This window comes from Musa acuminata, chromosome BXJ2-8 (assembly GCF_036884655.1).
Source record: "Musa acuminata AAA Group cultivar baxijiao chromosome BXJ2-8, Cavendish_Baxijiao_AAA, whole genome shotgun sequence".
In the NCBI taxonomy this organism is placed as follows: Eukaryota; Viridiplantae; Streptophyta; class Magnoliopsida; order Zingiberales; family Musaceae; genus Musa; species Musa acuminata.
The window spans coordinates 43475849-43491894 of record NC_088345.1 but is presented as its reverse complement, the minus strand read 5'-3'; the positions used below and the strand labels follow the sequence as shown (position 1 = coordinate 43491894).

The window sequence follows — 16046 nt, the reverse complement described above, 5'->3', positions numbered from 1 at the left end:
TTCTTCCATCTTTGCTACCTCAAGGGTTCCTCTCCTTGATCAAAAACTTCAGAAATAGTGAGATTATAAGATCAAACTCTCTGGCAATGAAGAAGTTGTGCAATGCACTACCAGGAAAATTTGTAGATGAGTGCATAAATGAACATGCTTAGAAGAATACCTTCTGCAATGTTCCTTGGTTAATTCAGAATTTAGGGAACAAAAAATCTCTGTAAAGATTGATATTGATGATTTGTACAAGAGATGCTACCACAACCAAAAGTAATATTGGGTAATATCCAAGTAAAAGTTCAATTCTAGCTGCAAAGAGTAACTGGATTCCTGGATCATTTGTGCAAGGTTGCTGTGATTTGCTTCAGAAAAGACTGTTCTATAGAACATATCGTAATGCAATGTAACTATCAGAAAGAGAAAAGAAGAAAGAAAAATCCAATTTGACAGTGATTATTGTCCCTGTGATGTGAATCATTCATGGTTATTTGAAGATTTGCATTCATTAATCATATGAAGCTTCTAGTACTGTCATTAATCTAAAAGTCAGCTCAAAAGCACCTCCTTTTGGTCCAAACAAGACATTGCTACTGTAAGCTGCTTTTGCTGACAGCACAGCTGTGATGCCATCTTCCACATGCAGCATGAGACATTTGCATTGGTGCAGTTCTCTCTTCACAGTCATACACCCCATTGGCCAATTTCTTGTGTTTAGGCAATCACCCAGATGTCGACATCCTGAAATCTAAATGCTGTGATCTTCTTCGATCACATTGCGAGTTGTCTATTGCTCACCCAATTCTGCAAGGTTACTGTGATCACCTGTGGAGCCTTTCAACTCTGTTCTTCTTTTCTGTCACAGAAGAACAGAGCATGTACCTGTGCACTGCCTCCACAGTGACTCTGTGGAGTATCAACTTGAAATGTGAGGTGGGATGTCATTGGTGAGCACTTAGATTCTGGTCTGCAACAACATGAGGTGGCAGCACAAATGCTGGTGAATCTAAGAAATATGTGAGCATGCAACCTTGTGATATCAGTGAGCTGGGAATGCATTGTCCACTACCAGGAATTGTGGACAATGCATATTGGACATCTCTTCTTGCTCAAACTAATTAAGAAGTCAGATCTCCATCTCATCTTTTGGGGACAATGCAGTGGAGTTTGGTCGGAAAGAGTTTGCTTGCTCATTTTCTCGTGAATAAAACATGATGCAGATTCTCTCTCTCTCTCTCTGGGGGCTAGATTACCAACGTGTCCTTCCTTCTGTTTATCAAACATGATGCAGGTGTTGAATCACGTTCCTTTCTGAGCTTGATTGACAACTCTTCCAACCTTCTTTGTAGGGAAACATTCCTCTCTCTCTCTCTCTGTGGCCTAGATTACCAACTCGTCCTTCCTTCTGTTTAGCAAACATGATGAAGGTATTGAATCATGTTCCGTTTCTGAGCTTGACTGACAACTCTTCCTACCTTCTTTGTAGTAAGTCTTGTAGTAAGTGCATGTGTCGATTCTTCCCCCCTGCTTAAGCTCCACCGACTACTCCTGCTTTCTTTGTTCTTTCCGAGTCTAATCAGTTCACTGCCCTAACAATTGAATTCTTCGCGCAAGTCTTGTTCTTACCGTGTCCAACCCCAGCACAGACCTCGTGAGTGTGCCCTCCCGTCACCATGTCTTCTCTCCTTTACAAGCCAAGACATGACCTAATGAATGCTTATGAAAACCAAGCAAAATAATACAAAGAAGTGATCCAGTCTAAGCTTTGAAGACGTTTCTGATCAAAGTAGTATCCGATTCTTACAAGTACAAGAGATTAATTTGAAAGGCTTGGTTTTATCAGGTACCTATCACCATCGACGTGGCATCGTGCTTGGTGCAAAACCAAGACGACAGCTAAGAAGCCCACCATTAAAGAACAGTCAAAGCTTTGGCTCCTCCTGTCAAACCATGTGTTGATCCCTACCTTTTTCACCTCTATAAAGCCCAGCCTTTCTCCTGCCCTCCGCCATCCCAAAGGGAGCTTTCTTCTTCCTTGTGTTACCGGAAGCAAGAGAGCTCCTGCTCCCCTTGCGGCACGCCGAGGTCGAGAGATGGGAGGAGAAGATGGAGGGGAGGTGGAGAAGAAGGGGAGGCCGAAGTTCGCAGTGCTTCTCTGCGCCGACGACTCCGAGTACGTGAAGAAGACCTATGGAGGGTACTTCAAGGTGTTCGTGGGCCTGCTGGGGGAGGAGGGCGAGGCGTGGGACTTGTACCGGGCGGCGCACGGCGAGCTGCCATGCATGGCCGACGTCGATGGCTATGACGGGTTCGTCATCACCGGCAGCTGCAACGACGCCCACGGCGACGACCAGTGGATCAAGGACCTCGTCTCCTTCCTCAAGGCATTGGACGCCAAGAAGAAGAAGGTTCTCGGCGTCTGCTTTGGCCACCAGGTCCACTGTTCCTCTCCCCTTCCTATTCTTCTCAGAATTCCAACACATTACAATGTCTTAATCTGAACTAAAACAAAAGGGGTTCAACTAGTGAGTAGTGAATTGAATGCTAGTCCACACAACCAAATCAATGGATCCAAGAACATATAAAGCACCTAAAAGCAATACTGATGTACAACCCAGTTCTGATGACAAATGCTAAGAAATCCCTGTCGGCAGAGACTAGATCTGCTACAGATACAGGGCAGATCTATTGGCTTTCCATATCTTGTGAGCCGCAGCAAATCTAATTGTCATCAAGCATAGGTGGATCATTAATTAGGTAAATGGATCGATCAATCTTCCTATGACAGTCCATGGACCAAAAGGCATGTTTGAAAGTTCATGGTCTATCTATTGACATGGACTCTTCTTTTCTCCATGGAAAGACGACTGTTCGGTCAGACCAGATTCAACTGAGCTGTGTCCAACACGTGCACTGGTCAAAAACCATGGTCTGCCATTAGGATTAGGAACCGAGGAACTTGACTGCCGGAAGAAACCTGTTCAGTTTACCCAACAAGACTGCTGGAGATCTTCTGCAGCTTGGAACTCGAGTCTTTTCTTGCTGCTGCTACTGCTGCTTGCATGACCTGTGGCAGTGAATGGTGATGAGATGTGACTTGCTTGCTCTTAGGATCAATTGAGCAAAATTTTAGATCAGATATATCATGTGGAATGTGGACATAAATCCGACAAAATGAATGGCGATAATGCTCGAAGCAGTGCATTGCTGGATCAAGCATGCGAAGTAGCTATCCAAGAATATTTGGTGTGGTATGGGGCCATGGGAAGGTAGGTACATTATCCTTTCTCATTGATAATATAAATATAAATATAAATATAAATATATATATATATATATAGAGAGAGAGAGAGAGAGAGAGAGAGAGAGAGATAAACCATAATTTTAGGTAGTAGACAAAGTTTGGGGGCAGGACAGTGTAACTTGTCACCTCATCCCAGCTTCTAGGTGCTTCCTTTCATATAATAACAAATGATTAGTGATTGAGAGAGAGACAGAGAGAGAGAAACAATGTTGAAAGCCATCTTTTCTGCCATTATAATTTCTTTTAGGAAATTAGGAGTTGCTATACACTCATATTTTATTGAAAGAACTAAAGAAGATTATAAAAAATATATACAGTACGGAAAAAAGCAGAGGAATATTAATTAGGATTAACTCCTACACGAGTGATATTGGTGTTAATCCTAATGGTTGTGATAGTTGACGTTGTTGCTTTCAGCTTGATTTGATCCTATGTCGTGTGTGCATGAGTTTAGTAAATTGAGGAGGTGGCTCAAGTGCTTGTCTTACGATCGATCTACAAAAAGACTATAATCAGATGAGATACCCGATTAGGTCATTCCAACACTCAAATTAGAATCGAGGTGGAAAGTGAAGTCACGGGTGAATAGTAATGAACCTCGATAACAATAAATTGGTGGTTCTTTATAGTAGGTTGGACTTAAGAATATTTCATATATGAGCAGAATATTTCCTCTTGGGCCATTGCTTCTATTCGATTTGGATAATCGTCACATCATCTGGGTCTTGTATCATTTTCCCAAGAGAAGCATCTTGGACGTATTTTTCGTGATTAGCTTGAGAGAGGTGTCTTTGGTATAATTTTCATGCTTAACTTGAAAAAGATATCTCAAGCTTATTTTTTTATGCTTAGATATTCTTTCTATTATTTTAGCCCTAAAAGGAGGGCCCATGTTACAAGAGCGTTAGCCTACCGACTTAACAACTGCTCTAGTGAGGGTGCTCCGTTCCTGACCCCACAATGCAGCCAAAATGACCTGAGACGCTCCTATATGACAATAGCATGATCAGTACAACCCGAGATGCTCCTCTATAATGATAGTGTCACTGACATGTCTTGAAGCTCTCCTCTACAATAACAATGCTGTTAACATAGGTAGTTCGACTATCATTCTCTATTTTGATAACTTTCAAAAGTTGGGCCTCGCTACTAATGACCTAATCCCTATATCCTCGTCCCTCATGAAGTTCATTAGTGACATTATCTCTCCCCTCGACACTATCAGCTTGTATGTAACTTTTAGCATGAAGCCCCACTTTAAGATGGTGTTGACCAAGTTTATGGTAGTCACCATTCTCTCAATATATAACACGATTATCGATCGACCAACATTGAACATGCTACGAGTGGTGGTGTCAACTTACCATATCCATAAAGTTCCCCATAAGGTTGGGGTCATCAAGCTGTGGAGCAATTTGAGAGTCTCAGTAGTGGCTATTTGATAATGGTATCCCTACCAAAGAAGTTATGCAACAAACTGTCACTGACGGACCCTCAAGGGAGGGCAAAGCTGACCACCTACCCAGAGTTGATCAAGCCACTCCTCGAGGTGCCATTGGATCGAGTCAGGTTGGATTGCACTATGTCAGTTGGGTTGGCACTCTTAGAGAGCCCAATTGAGTGGAGGTCATCAACTTCCTCCAAGCAAATGTTGAGGTCTTCACTTGATTGACGAGGGACACTATAGGGATCAACCACAATGTGGTGCAACACTGTCTCAACATCCTCCTCGGAGCTCAACTGATCAAGTAGATGTCATACATATTTGCGCTCGACTACCAACAAGCCATTGGCACTGAAGTAGACAAATAGTTAGGTGTCTGATTTATCTTTGAAGTGCAAAACCCCCAATGGCTAGCTAATATTATGTTTATTAGAAAAACTAATGGAAGCTAACAGATATACATTGATTACATGAAATTGAACAAAGCTAGCTACTCTCTTCCCTAGATTGATCAACTAATAGATGCCATCTCCGGACATAGTGAGCTACTGATATTCATAGATACCTTCTCAAGATACAACCAAGTATACATGGATCCGGAGGACTATCAGCATACATCTTTTACTAAGTCATATCCTTCGGGCTAAAAAATGTAGGTGCCACATATTAGAAGATGGTTAATAAGATGTTTTGGGGTCAAATGGCCTGACTCAAAGTGTTAGGCAAGTGATTGAAATGGTCGGTTGAGCTTGGTGAGTTCAACCTCCTTTATGTATCGAGGGTAACAATAAAGGCATAAGCCCTAGCAGACTTTATCTTAGAGCTTACGTTATCATGCTCGACTGATGAGACCACCCACCCTGCTTGAATGCTCTTCATTGATGAGTCGGTGACTATCGAAGGGGGAGGTGTCAGACTTGTCCTCAGGAGCTCTAATGTAGGAAAATCTAAGGGCGACAACACATGAGTAACAGAAAATAAAAATCTTAAATTTTCCAAAAAGGTGTTCGTTGTTATACGAAAATTGGTACGTAAAAACCCATGAAATTAAAAACCACATATGAGATAGTTATATTACCTAGGGAGATCATATATCTTTGAATTCTTGCAGATCTGTGAGAGAGGATAAAGGAGGTCAAGTGTTCTCATCTTTAGCAGTGATCCACATGGTAGGGGGATGTGAATATGCTCCTCAAATTGCTATCCAAATCTCCATACCTATTGGTTGAGGAGGAGAAGGGGAGAGGAGAATAGGAGGTGGCAGCCAAGAAGACTTAGCCTATGACCCTTTGGTTTCCTTTTATTTATAGAGGTCCACTGTCAACTTAACCCTAATGAATCCTACCATATTGGATATTGGATCTTTATCCAATTACCCAAGCCCCTTAGATTAGTGAGTATTTACTTAATAATCTTTTATTAGCTCTTATTGGATCCCATCTATTATGAGATCCAATAATTCATGGACTTAATGGATATCCAATAAGATAGGAGCTCCGATAGATATCTTATATCTGAACATCTACTCATCAAAACACCTATCATATGTATGTGACTCTCTAGGCCCAATATCAAGCTGGTTATGAGCCATATTTATCAGAGCTTTTAGTTCAGTGAATTATTATCTCTATAATAATTTACTCGACTCATCGACTACTAGTGTATTAGGCCACTACGTCGTAGTCCCTAGACGATACAAGGGAATCCAATCCTTTGGACCTATCTATCCTCAATTATTATGTACATATAGTCATTTATCCATCTAATATCCCAAAGGTTGTATACCGGGTATGTGCTGTCAAGCCCATACGGTTTTCCCTCGAGTCTCGTTCTAATCAGATTCTCCTAGAGAACTCTTTCTGTCTCAATCCAAATAACCTTTACCAAAGATTTATCTAAGCAAGGATACATAAGGATATTCCTATCATGATATCGAGAGTAAATGATCCTCTATCGATACTCAATAGTTATCATAAGGTTGACTACCACTCTCAACTGGTTGTGCTAGATCTAGAACTTCCAAGCATATAAGTTTGATATTAAAGAGTAGAGTACTCATACAATACTCATACAGAACATCCTTGGTGTCTCAAGTCTAAGGACCAGGTACACCACTGAGATGACAGACTGACAATGAAGTATCATCAACCATCAAGCATTCCGTGAGCGAAGCAATCAGTAAACTCATTCGTCAATGAGCACCTATATTGTAGCCCTAGTGTCTCCACATGAGCAACTATGAGACCAGTTACCTCCATTATATGGATGAGTATATAACACACCAATCTGTTCGGTCATCTCGATATTCATCTTAACATATGACTAGGATTATTTATGGTTTGTGTTTAGAGGTGAATCAGTCTCATTATCATGATTTTATCATGATCTGATTCTCATTACATAGATTAATAGACATCATAATATATTTATGTATCAAACAATATAGAATGAGAAAATATCATAATAATAATGAAAAAAAGAGTGTATGTTATGTCACATATGTAATTATTCATATGATTGACTTATAGGTCACCTATGACTAGCAATCTCCCACTTGACCTAAAGTCAATCACCCGTGTGTCTGATCCCCATTAAACCCCTATGATACTTAAAGATAATATGAGACAATGATTTTGTTAGTGAATCTGCGATATTATCTTCAGATGAAACTCTTTCCACTACTATATCTCCTTGGGTCACGATCTCTCTAATAAGTTGTAACCTTATCAAAACACTTTTGATGAGACCTAGGTTCCCTCATTTGAACAATTGTCCTGTAGTTGTCGTAATACAAGGGAATCAGCTCCTCATTACCCGGTACGACTCCTAGATCTGTAATAAACTTTTTCATCCAGACTCCCTCTTTTGTTGCCTCTATCACAGCAATGTACTCTACCTCTATAGTCAAGTTAGTAGTAGTATCTTGCTTGTAACTCTTCCAGTATATTACTCTCTCATTCAGGATGAACACATACCCTAAATTAGACTTGCTATCATCAACATCAAACTGGAAGCTCGAGTCCTTGTAGCTCTCAACCCTGAGGCTACTTCCTTCATATATCAGTAAAAGATCCTTAGTCTTTCTCAAGTACTTAAGGAAACATTTTATTGCTTTCCAATGCTTCAAGCCTGGATCCGCTTGATATCTGCTCGTGACACTTAGAGTATGCACTATATCAAGTCTGATATATAGCATAGCATACATGATATACTCTATCGTTGAGGTATAGGGTGTCCTATCCATGTCTAACATTTCTTTAAGAGTTTTTAGGAACATACTCCTAGAAAGATATATATCATATCTCATCGGTATGAGACATCTCTTGAAATTTTTCATACCAAACCTTTTGACAATGGTATCTATGTACCTAGAGTGGGATAAACCAAGCATCATTTTGGATCTATCTCTATAGATCCGAATCTCCAATATGTAGGATACTTCCCCTAAGTCATTCGTGGAGAAGTGTCTAGATACCCAAGCCTTTACTATAGAGAGTATTCATATATCATTCTCAATAATTAGGATGTCATCTACATATATCGCTAAGAAGGTGATAGTACTCCCACATATAACATCAAGAAGATGATAGTGCTCCCACTTAACTTCGAGAAGCTTGTTTCAGTCCATAGATGAATCTAAGCAACCTACACACCTTATTTGGACTATCCTTAGACACAAATTCCTTAGGTTGTATCATATACACATCATCGAAGTTGCCGTTGAAGAACGTGATTTTTACATCCATCTACCAGATCTCTTAAACATAGTGTACTACAATAGCCAATAGAATTCGGATGGATTTTTAGCATCGTTACGGGTGAGAAGGTTTCGTTATAGTCAATATATTGCTTTTGACAATACCCCTTAGTCATTAGCCTTGCTTTATAGGTCTCTACATTTCCATTTACTCCGATCTTCTTCTTGAATATCCATTTGCGACCAATGGATATAATACCCTTGGGTGCATCAACTAGGTTCCAAACCTTGTTGGAGTACATAAAATCCATCTTAGAATTTATAGTCTCTTGTCACTTCCTAGAGTCTATACTCATAATAGCATCTTTAGTGGTCTGAAGATCAATATCCTTAACATCCTCTCCTTTGATATGTCCCACATATCTTTCAAGATGACGAGATACTCTGTCGGACCTACGTAAAGTCAGAACTTGTATGCTAGATATTGAACAGATTTAGGTTATGGAATAGTGCTTGAGCCAGGTTCTCCAACCTTGCTCAACTCTATCATGCTCCTACTATCTCCGTTAAGAATGTGTTCCTTCTTAAGAGAACACTACTCTCTTAGTTACAAAGACTATTTGATCCTCCTGGTGATAAAAATAATACCCACATGTTTCTTTGGGGTATCCCACAAACTTGCACTACTTTGTCCTGGATTCCAACTTATCGGGGTTATATCTCTTAACGTAGGCAAGATAGCCCCAAATCTTAATAACATTAAGATTAAATTTTTTTTCTTTTCATATCTCATATAGTGTAGACACTACCGACTTAGTTATAATTCTGTTTATAAGGTAAGCTGCAGTCTCTATGATGTATCTCCAGAATGAAATAGGTAGGTCGGTGAAACTCATAATGGATCGCACCATGTCTAACAATATGTGATTCTTCCTTTCGGATACACCATTGAGTTGAGGTATATAAAGAGGTGTCCATTGGAATAGAATCTCATGGTTTTTGAGGAATTGAGTGAACGCTATATTCAAGTACTCACCTTCTCGATTTGATCGAAGAGTTTTGATACTCTTTTCCATCTAGTTCTCTACTTCATTCTTATACTCCTTGAATTTCTCGAATGCCTCGGGCTTGTACTTCATCAAGTACAAATGTCAATACCTTAATAAATCGTTAGTAAAAGTAATGAAGTATGAGTAACCACCTATGACATGAGTTGACATGAACCACATGCATCACTATGTATAAGCTCTAACAACTTAGTAGCTCTCTTTCCAATTTCACTAAATGGAGAGTTGGTTAATTTTCCATGAAGGTAAGGCTCACAAGTTGCATATAACTCATAGTCGAGTAGATCTAGGTATCCATCATTTAGTAACTTTTGAATCATTTTCTTATGGATATAACTTAGCCTATATTGTGATAGGTATGCATTGTTTACCCCATCTCATTTCGTTTTAGACTCACTTATATTCATAATATATGAAGTAGTGTCTAGTATAAACAAACCATTGTGCAATGTTTCTTTCATAATGATCTTATCATCTAATAATATTGAATAACATTGTTCTTAAAAACTAATTTATATCAACTAACTGCCAAGCATGAAACGGAAATAATATTTTTGATAATAGAAGGAACAAGATAGCGTGTATCTAATGCAATAATAGCTCCACTAGGTAGATGTAGGGTGACCTCGCCAATAACCACTATAACTACTTTTGCTCTATTGCTCATCTTGAGGCCTAACTCGCCTCTCGCCAATCTCCTAGGTCTTACCAGAACTTTTAATGAATTATAGATATGATAAGCACTATCGATATTTAATACCCATGTATTATCATAAGATTCTAACAAATGGAAACTAATTATGAATATACATGAAGCTTCTCGAAGCTTCTGTTTCACCCTCTTTGCAAAGTATTCTTTGTAATTCCTCTTCCAATGCCCATCTTTGTCATAGTGGAAACACTAACCTTTATCTTTTGTTGGGTCTTTTTTAGAAACCTTTGTTTTACCCGGTCTGCCCTTGCCCGTGTCCTTCTTAAGAGATTTTTCTATCTTTTTTTTTATAGTCTCACTAGCATAGAGAACTGGATTCTCTTTGATAGTGCTCTCTGCCTCCCTCAATATATTGAGGAGCTCAGGAAGAGTCATCTCAAGCTTGTTCATATTAAAATTCATTATGAATTAAGAAAAGAAATATGGTAGGGATTGAAGCACAAGGTCCACACATAGGTCATCCTTTAGGACTATTCCTAGACCTATGAGTTTCTCTATCCACTCAATCATTTTTAGGACATGATTCTGAATTGGTATCCCTTTAATCATCCTAGCACGAAAGAGACTTTTGGATATCCCTATTCCTCAAACAATTTACAGAGTTGTAGGAGAATGGATCTGACATACATCTTTTCATGTTGTCTCTGTAATTCAAGAGTCATAGAGCCCAACATGTAATACTGAATAAGAGTGAAGTCATTTATGTACTTCACGTAACTAGCGATCTCATCCTCGCTTGCCCCTTTCTTAGGCGTAAGCATCATTGTATCAAGGACGTACGCGATTTTCTCCACCGTGAGAACAATTCTCGGGTTGTAGAGCCAATCCGTATAATTTAGACCAATGAGGCGGTTGACATCAAGTATATCACATAAGAGATTTGAAAGTGACATTTTTCTAAAAATAAAAATACAACAGGAATAAATAATATATAGATTTTATAAAAATAAATAATTAAGATAAGAATTTTTATCTTAATCTACTCCCACTATTTTCTCGTGAAACACATAACTTCCTCTGGTATACGAATCGGAGACCCCTTGGCGGATCTCTAGTGGGGATCGGAATTCAATCGGCATCTTAACGTAACCTCGAGGGACTCGACCAATCACATTAAGCTCGTAAAGATAGATAACTCTTGCCAATCATAACTCTTTATGATGACCGTCCTATTCAGCCTCCAAACCACCATGGCCTCGAGGGACTCGACCAACCATGATGTTCGGTTAAGTCATCACCATTGTTACAAGATGAGTCTGATTCGATAATATGTCCTCGAGGGACTCAACTAAGCATACAATGTCCTCATGTCATCAGTAACATCTCTATGTCGTAAGCAAGATATCGAATCACGATCTAGGTGAGCCTCGAGGGACGCAATTAACTCAACCTATGTCAAGAATCGATTTCTACATATAACGATAGAAGGCCACATGGGTCAATCTAATTGCCTCACGTTTATCGACTTAATATTATCGAGAGGGGATTTTTGATTCGATCTCCTATGACGTGTCACACACATACATATTTAATATATATTTACATCGCATGCAAATATATATACATATCTAGTAGGTGTATAAGCAATTACACATCACATGAGCAATCATACTATATGATTATGGATCACAACCTAATGTAATCAGGCCCGAGTTAGTGGGTCCAATTATTCACATCACGATCTATGTATGTATCGATGCATCTTTATGCCTTATGATCATCCATCTCGTTCTCGTTAGTTTCGTCAACATCTTGGTGTATCTTCATGCATCGTGATCGTCCGTCTCACCTTGTGGGACCCGCTATCGCATCCACTCTCCCGTTACGCCTCCTCGTATAATTACAACATAATCATAGGCACACAAGCCCAATAATAAACGAAAAATAATAGACTTATAAGCCTCAATAATAGTAATAATAATAATGATCATATCACACATACATCAGATCACACGGTCCATGATCATTCATCCACATCATACATCACATGTACATATCATATATAGGACTACTAAATAAATAATAATAGTTAATTAAATCTTTTAATTAACCAATATTTTTTAAAATTCAAGACATAAGAGTTTTTTTGAATTATGAAGGGTATTAGGTAATTTAGAAAATAAAGGATAGAATTTAAAATTTTTAAAATTTTAAGGGACAAAACTATCATTTTTTCTAAAAGCCCTAATCATTCCTACTCTAGTCTGCTATATTGCAGCCATCGCCACCCTTTTGGCGATTGCCCCTACTCGCGAGTGACAACACTTGCTGCCCTCTCTCGCCTTTTATGTTAACAATTTTGACGTCAAAAGCCTTTCTAAAATCCAACACACGTAATTCAAAACCAATCTTTCGCACGAACAACATGTCTTTGATACCACTGTAGAGAAATCTAGGGGTGACATCATATGCATAGCAGAAAAACAGAAAACAAAATTCCTAGATTTCCCCAAAAGTTATTTGTTATTGTGTAAAGATTGGTGCGCAAAAATCCATTAAACTGAAAACCACTTGTGAGATAGTTGTGTTACCTAAGGAGATCATATATCCCTGAATTCTTACAGATCTGTGGGAGAGAATGAAGAAGGTCAAGTAACATCCTCTTTAGTAGTGATCCACAATGTAAAGGGATGCGAAGACGCTCATCGAATCGTTGCCCAAATCTCCATACCCGTTGGTTGAGAAGGAGAAGGAGAGAGGAGAATAGGAGGTGACAACCAAAAAGGTCTAACCTATGGTCATTTGATTCTCTCCTATTTATAGAGGTTGCCTATCAACTTAACCCTAATGGATCCTACCTTATTGGGTATTAGATCTTCATCCAATTACGCAAGCCTCTTAGATCAGTGGATCTTTATCCAATAATCTCTTATTAGCTCTTATTTGATCTTATCTATGTGATACAATAATTCAGGGACTTAATGGATATCCAATAAGATAGGGGCTCCGGCGACTATCTTATATTCAAACCTCTACTTATCATAACACCTACCATATATGTGTGACCCTCTATGCCCAATGTCGAGCTGGGCATGAGTTATACCTATCAAAACTCTTTCTAGCTTAGTGAATATCTTCTTAATAATTCATTCGACTCATTGACTACGGACGTACTAGGCCATTACGTCGTAGTCCCTAGACGTTGCAGGGGAATATAATCTTTTAGATCTATTTGTCTTCAGTTACCATGTACCTATAGTCCTTCATCCATCTAATATCCTAGAGATCGTATACTTTGTTAGGCTCATACGGTTTCTCCTCAAGTCTTGTTCTAATCGGATTCTCCCGAAGAACTTTTTCTTTCTCAATCCGAATGACCTTGGCTAAGGATTTGTCTAAACAAGAATACATGGGATATTCCTCTTATGATACCGAGAGCAGACGATCCTCTATCGACACTCAATAGCTCTTGTAAGGTTGACTGATACTTTCGATGATCGATTGTGCTAGATCTGAAACTTTCAAACCTATAAATCTGGTATCAAAGAGTGTAGTACTCATATATGATATCCTTGGTATCTCAAGTCTAAGGATCATGTACACCACTAAGATGACGAAATTAGTCTGACAATGAGGTATCATCAACTATCCAGCATTTCATAAGCGGATCAATTAGTGAACTCATTTTCTATTGAGCACCTGCAATATAGCCCTAGTGTCTCTACATGAACAACTATAAGATCAGGTGTCTCCATCATATGAATGGATATGTAACACACCAGTTTGTTCGGTTATCTCGATGTTAATCTCGAGTAATCTATGACTAAGATTATTTAGGGTCTATGTTTAGAGATGAATCGGTCTCATTATCGTAATCTCATCACGATCTAATTCTCATTGCATAGATCTGATTCCCATTATGGAAGTCAATCCCTCATTTCTCTAAATTTGATATTGTTTAGGTGCCTTGGGAGGAAAACACCTAGGCCAACACATTGGCAAGGTATGCTTTCGCTTGGATGATAAGGGATGAACTTATGTGCGTCGAGACATTATCGACGAGGAGCATCAACATCCTATAAGTTTTTCAGACCGAAGATGAGCCTTCCTTCTAGTGTCAAAATGATGATTGTGATTGTCGGTGATGTCTTTATCAACTTGACTCGGTCTTGGACCGTGTGTATGAGTCCAATAATTATTAGGAGGTGACTCGGGTGCTTATCTGACGATCAATTTATCAAAAGATTCAAATCAAGTGAAGTGTTTTATTAGGTCTCTTCGACACGAGTTAGGCCAAGGTGCAAAGTGGAGTCATGGGTAAATTATAATTAATCTCGATTAAAATAAATTAGTAGGCCTTTGTAGTAAACTAGGCTTATTTCATGATGGTTGGAATATTCTCTTCTCCATTTACTATTATTGCTATGTTACTAGTGGAGTTTCAAGGTGCTGATATGACTTCTTCCTCTTTAGAGTAAGGATTTAGGTTTCCTATTGTATCATATGCTAAATCGCTGAAACAAGCAAAGGCTAATGCTAGCAACGCGGGGTGCTTTAGTGAGTGTTCTTGATTATGATTTTCCTGCTTTACATATCATATCATCTAGGTCCTATCTAGTCTTAGCAGCCACGTGGCAATCGACGATTGGGTGGTGAATCTCCCTCTATCAACTAGCTATCGCTGAGTTGACTCAAACCACCAGCAAGGCTTAGCATTTCTGCTCGTACTCTTCTGTGGACTAATACTACAAACACTCAGTTACATGCACACATTTTGAAGCATTCGTGTACGTGAACCGTGCAAAGGAAACCCAACACTGCAAATGCTCACAAGCATGTTCATTTGGGCAGATCTTGAGCCGAGCTCTGGGCGGCAAGAGTGGCAGAGCCATGAAAGGATGGGATATCGGCGTGACCTGCATCCACCCATCTCACTCCACCATCAAGCTCCTCTCCTCCCTCCACATCCCCTCCCACCTCCCTGTCATAGAGTGCCATCGCGACGAGGTCGGTGAAACATGACCCCCATCACTCCCTTTCTTCCTCCTCCCATCGTCTCCTCCTCCGAGCGATGCTGGCTTGTGTTGCAGGTGTGGCAAGTGCCTCCCCAGGCAGAGGTGATGGCGTGGTCGGAGAAGACCGGAGTGGAGATGTTCAGGTACGGAGACCACATACTGGGCATCCAAGGCCACCCTGAGTACAGCAAAGACATTCTCCGGCACCTCCTCGATCGCCTCCTCCAGCGAAACCTTATTCAGGTCAGGCGTTGATCTCATTCATGCCACACCATTCGTTCTGTCATGCAGAGGATTGACTAAAGGTGCGTGTAATCTTGCAGACTTGCCATGCTGAAGCGGCGCAGGCGAGCTTGGACGCACGAGAACCAGACCGAGAGGCTTGGAAGAGGCTCTGCAAGGGCTTCCTCAGGGGGAACCTCTCATGGCAGCTGTAGTTCCTCCGGCTTCAGCCTCAACTCCATGATCTATACATAAGCATCATCAAGTGCTGCTAATTGGATCGCTAATCGCGTTCATACAGTAGGACTGTGTAATCTGGGAAAGGAACAGCCATTTCAATCTACTGTAAACTTCTTTGTCATTTGTCGAACACTTTATTTCAGCTATTTGTATTGTAGCCATCGGATGACCCAACGGAGTTTGTCCAAGCTAAGTTGAGCAGTACAACAGTAATGAATAGAGAATGTCTGTCATATGCAAGCAACATGAACAACATAAAAAGATGGAGCAGTAACAATCTCTGCAGACAGACAGGAGAAACGCCAATCCAAAGGTCGCCTTTACACACAATTTGTAGGCAGGTATGCATCACATGCAACCCATGACGCTGAGCTGCACACTCAGCATAAAGGCAATGGAAGAACATCCATATCAAAC

At 39.8% G+C, this 16046-nt stretch overlaps 1 protein-coding gene across 1 annotated transcript; it reads left to right on the top strand.

The window, feature by feature from the left end:
* The first annotated feature begins 1988 nt into the window (after window positions 1–1988).
* Window positions 1989–15803, top strand: LOC135619551 (gamma-glutamyl peptidase 5-like). The gene is made up of 4 exons (XM_065121666.1): window positions 1989–2423; window positions 15004–15159; window positions 15243–15410; window positions 15491–15803. Exons 1-4 carry the CDS (start codon window positions 2082–2084, stop codon window positions 15602–15604), a joined length of 780 nt encoding a protein of 259 aa, XP_064977738.1. The 5' UTR covers window positions 1989–2081; the 3' UTR covers window positions 15605–15803.
* Window positions 15804–16046: the final 243 nt, after the last annotated feature.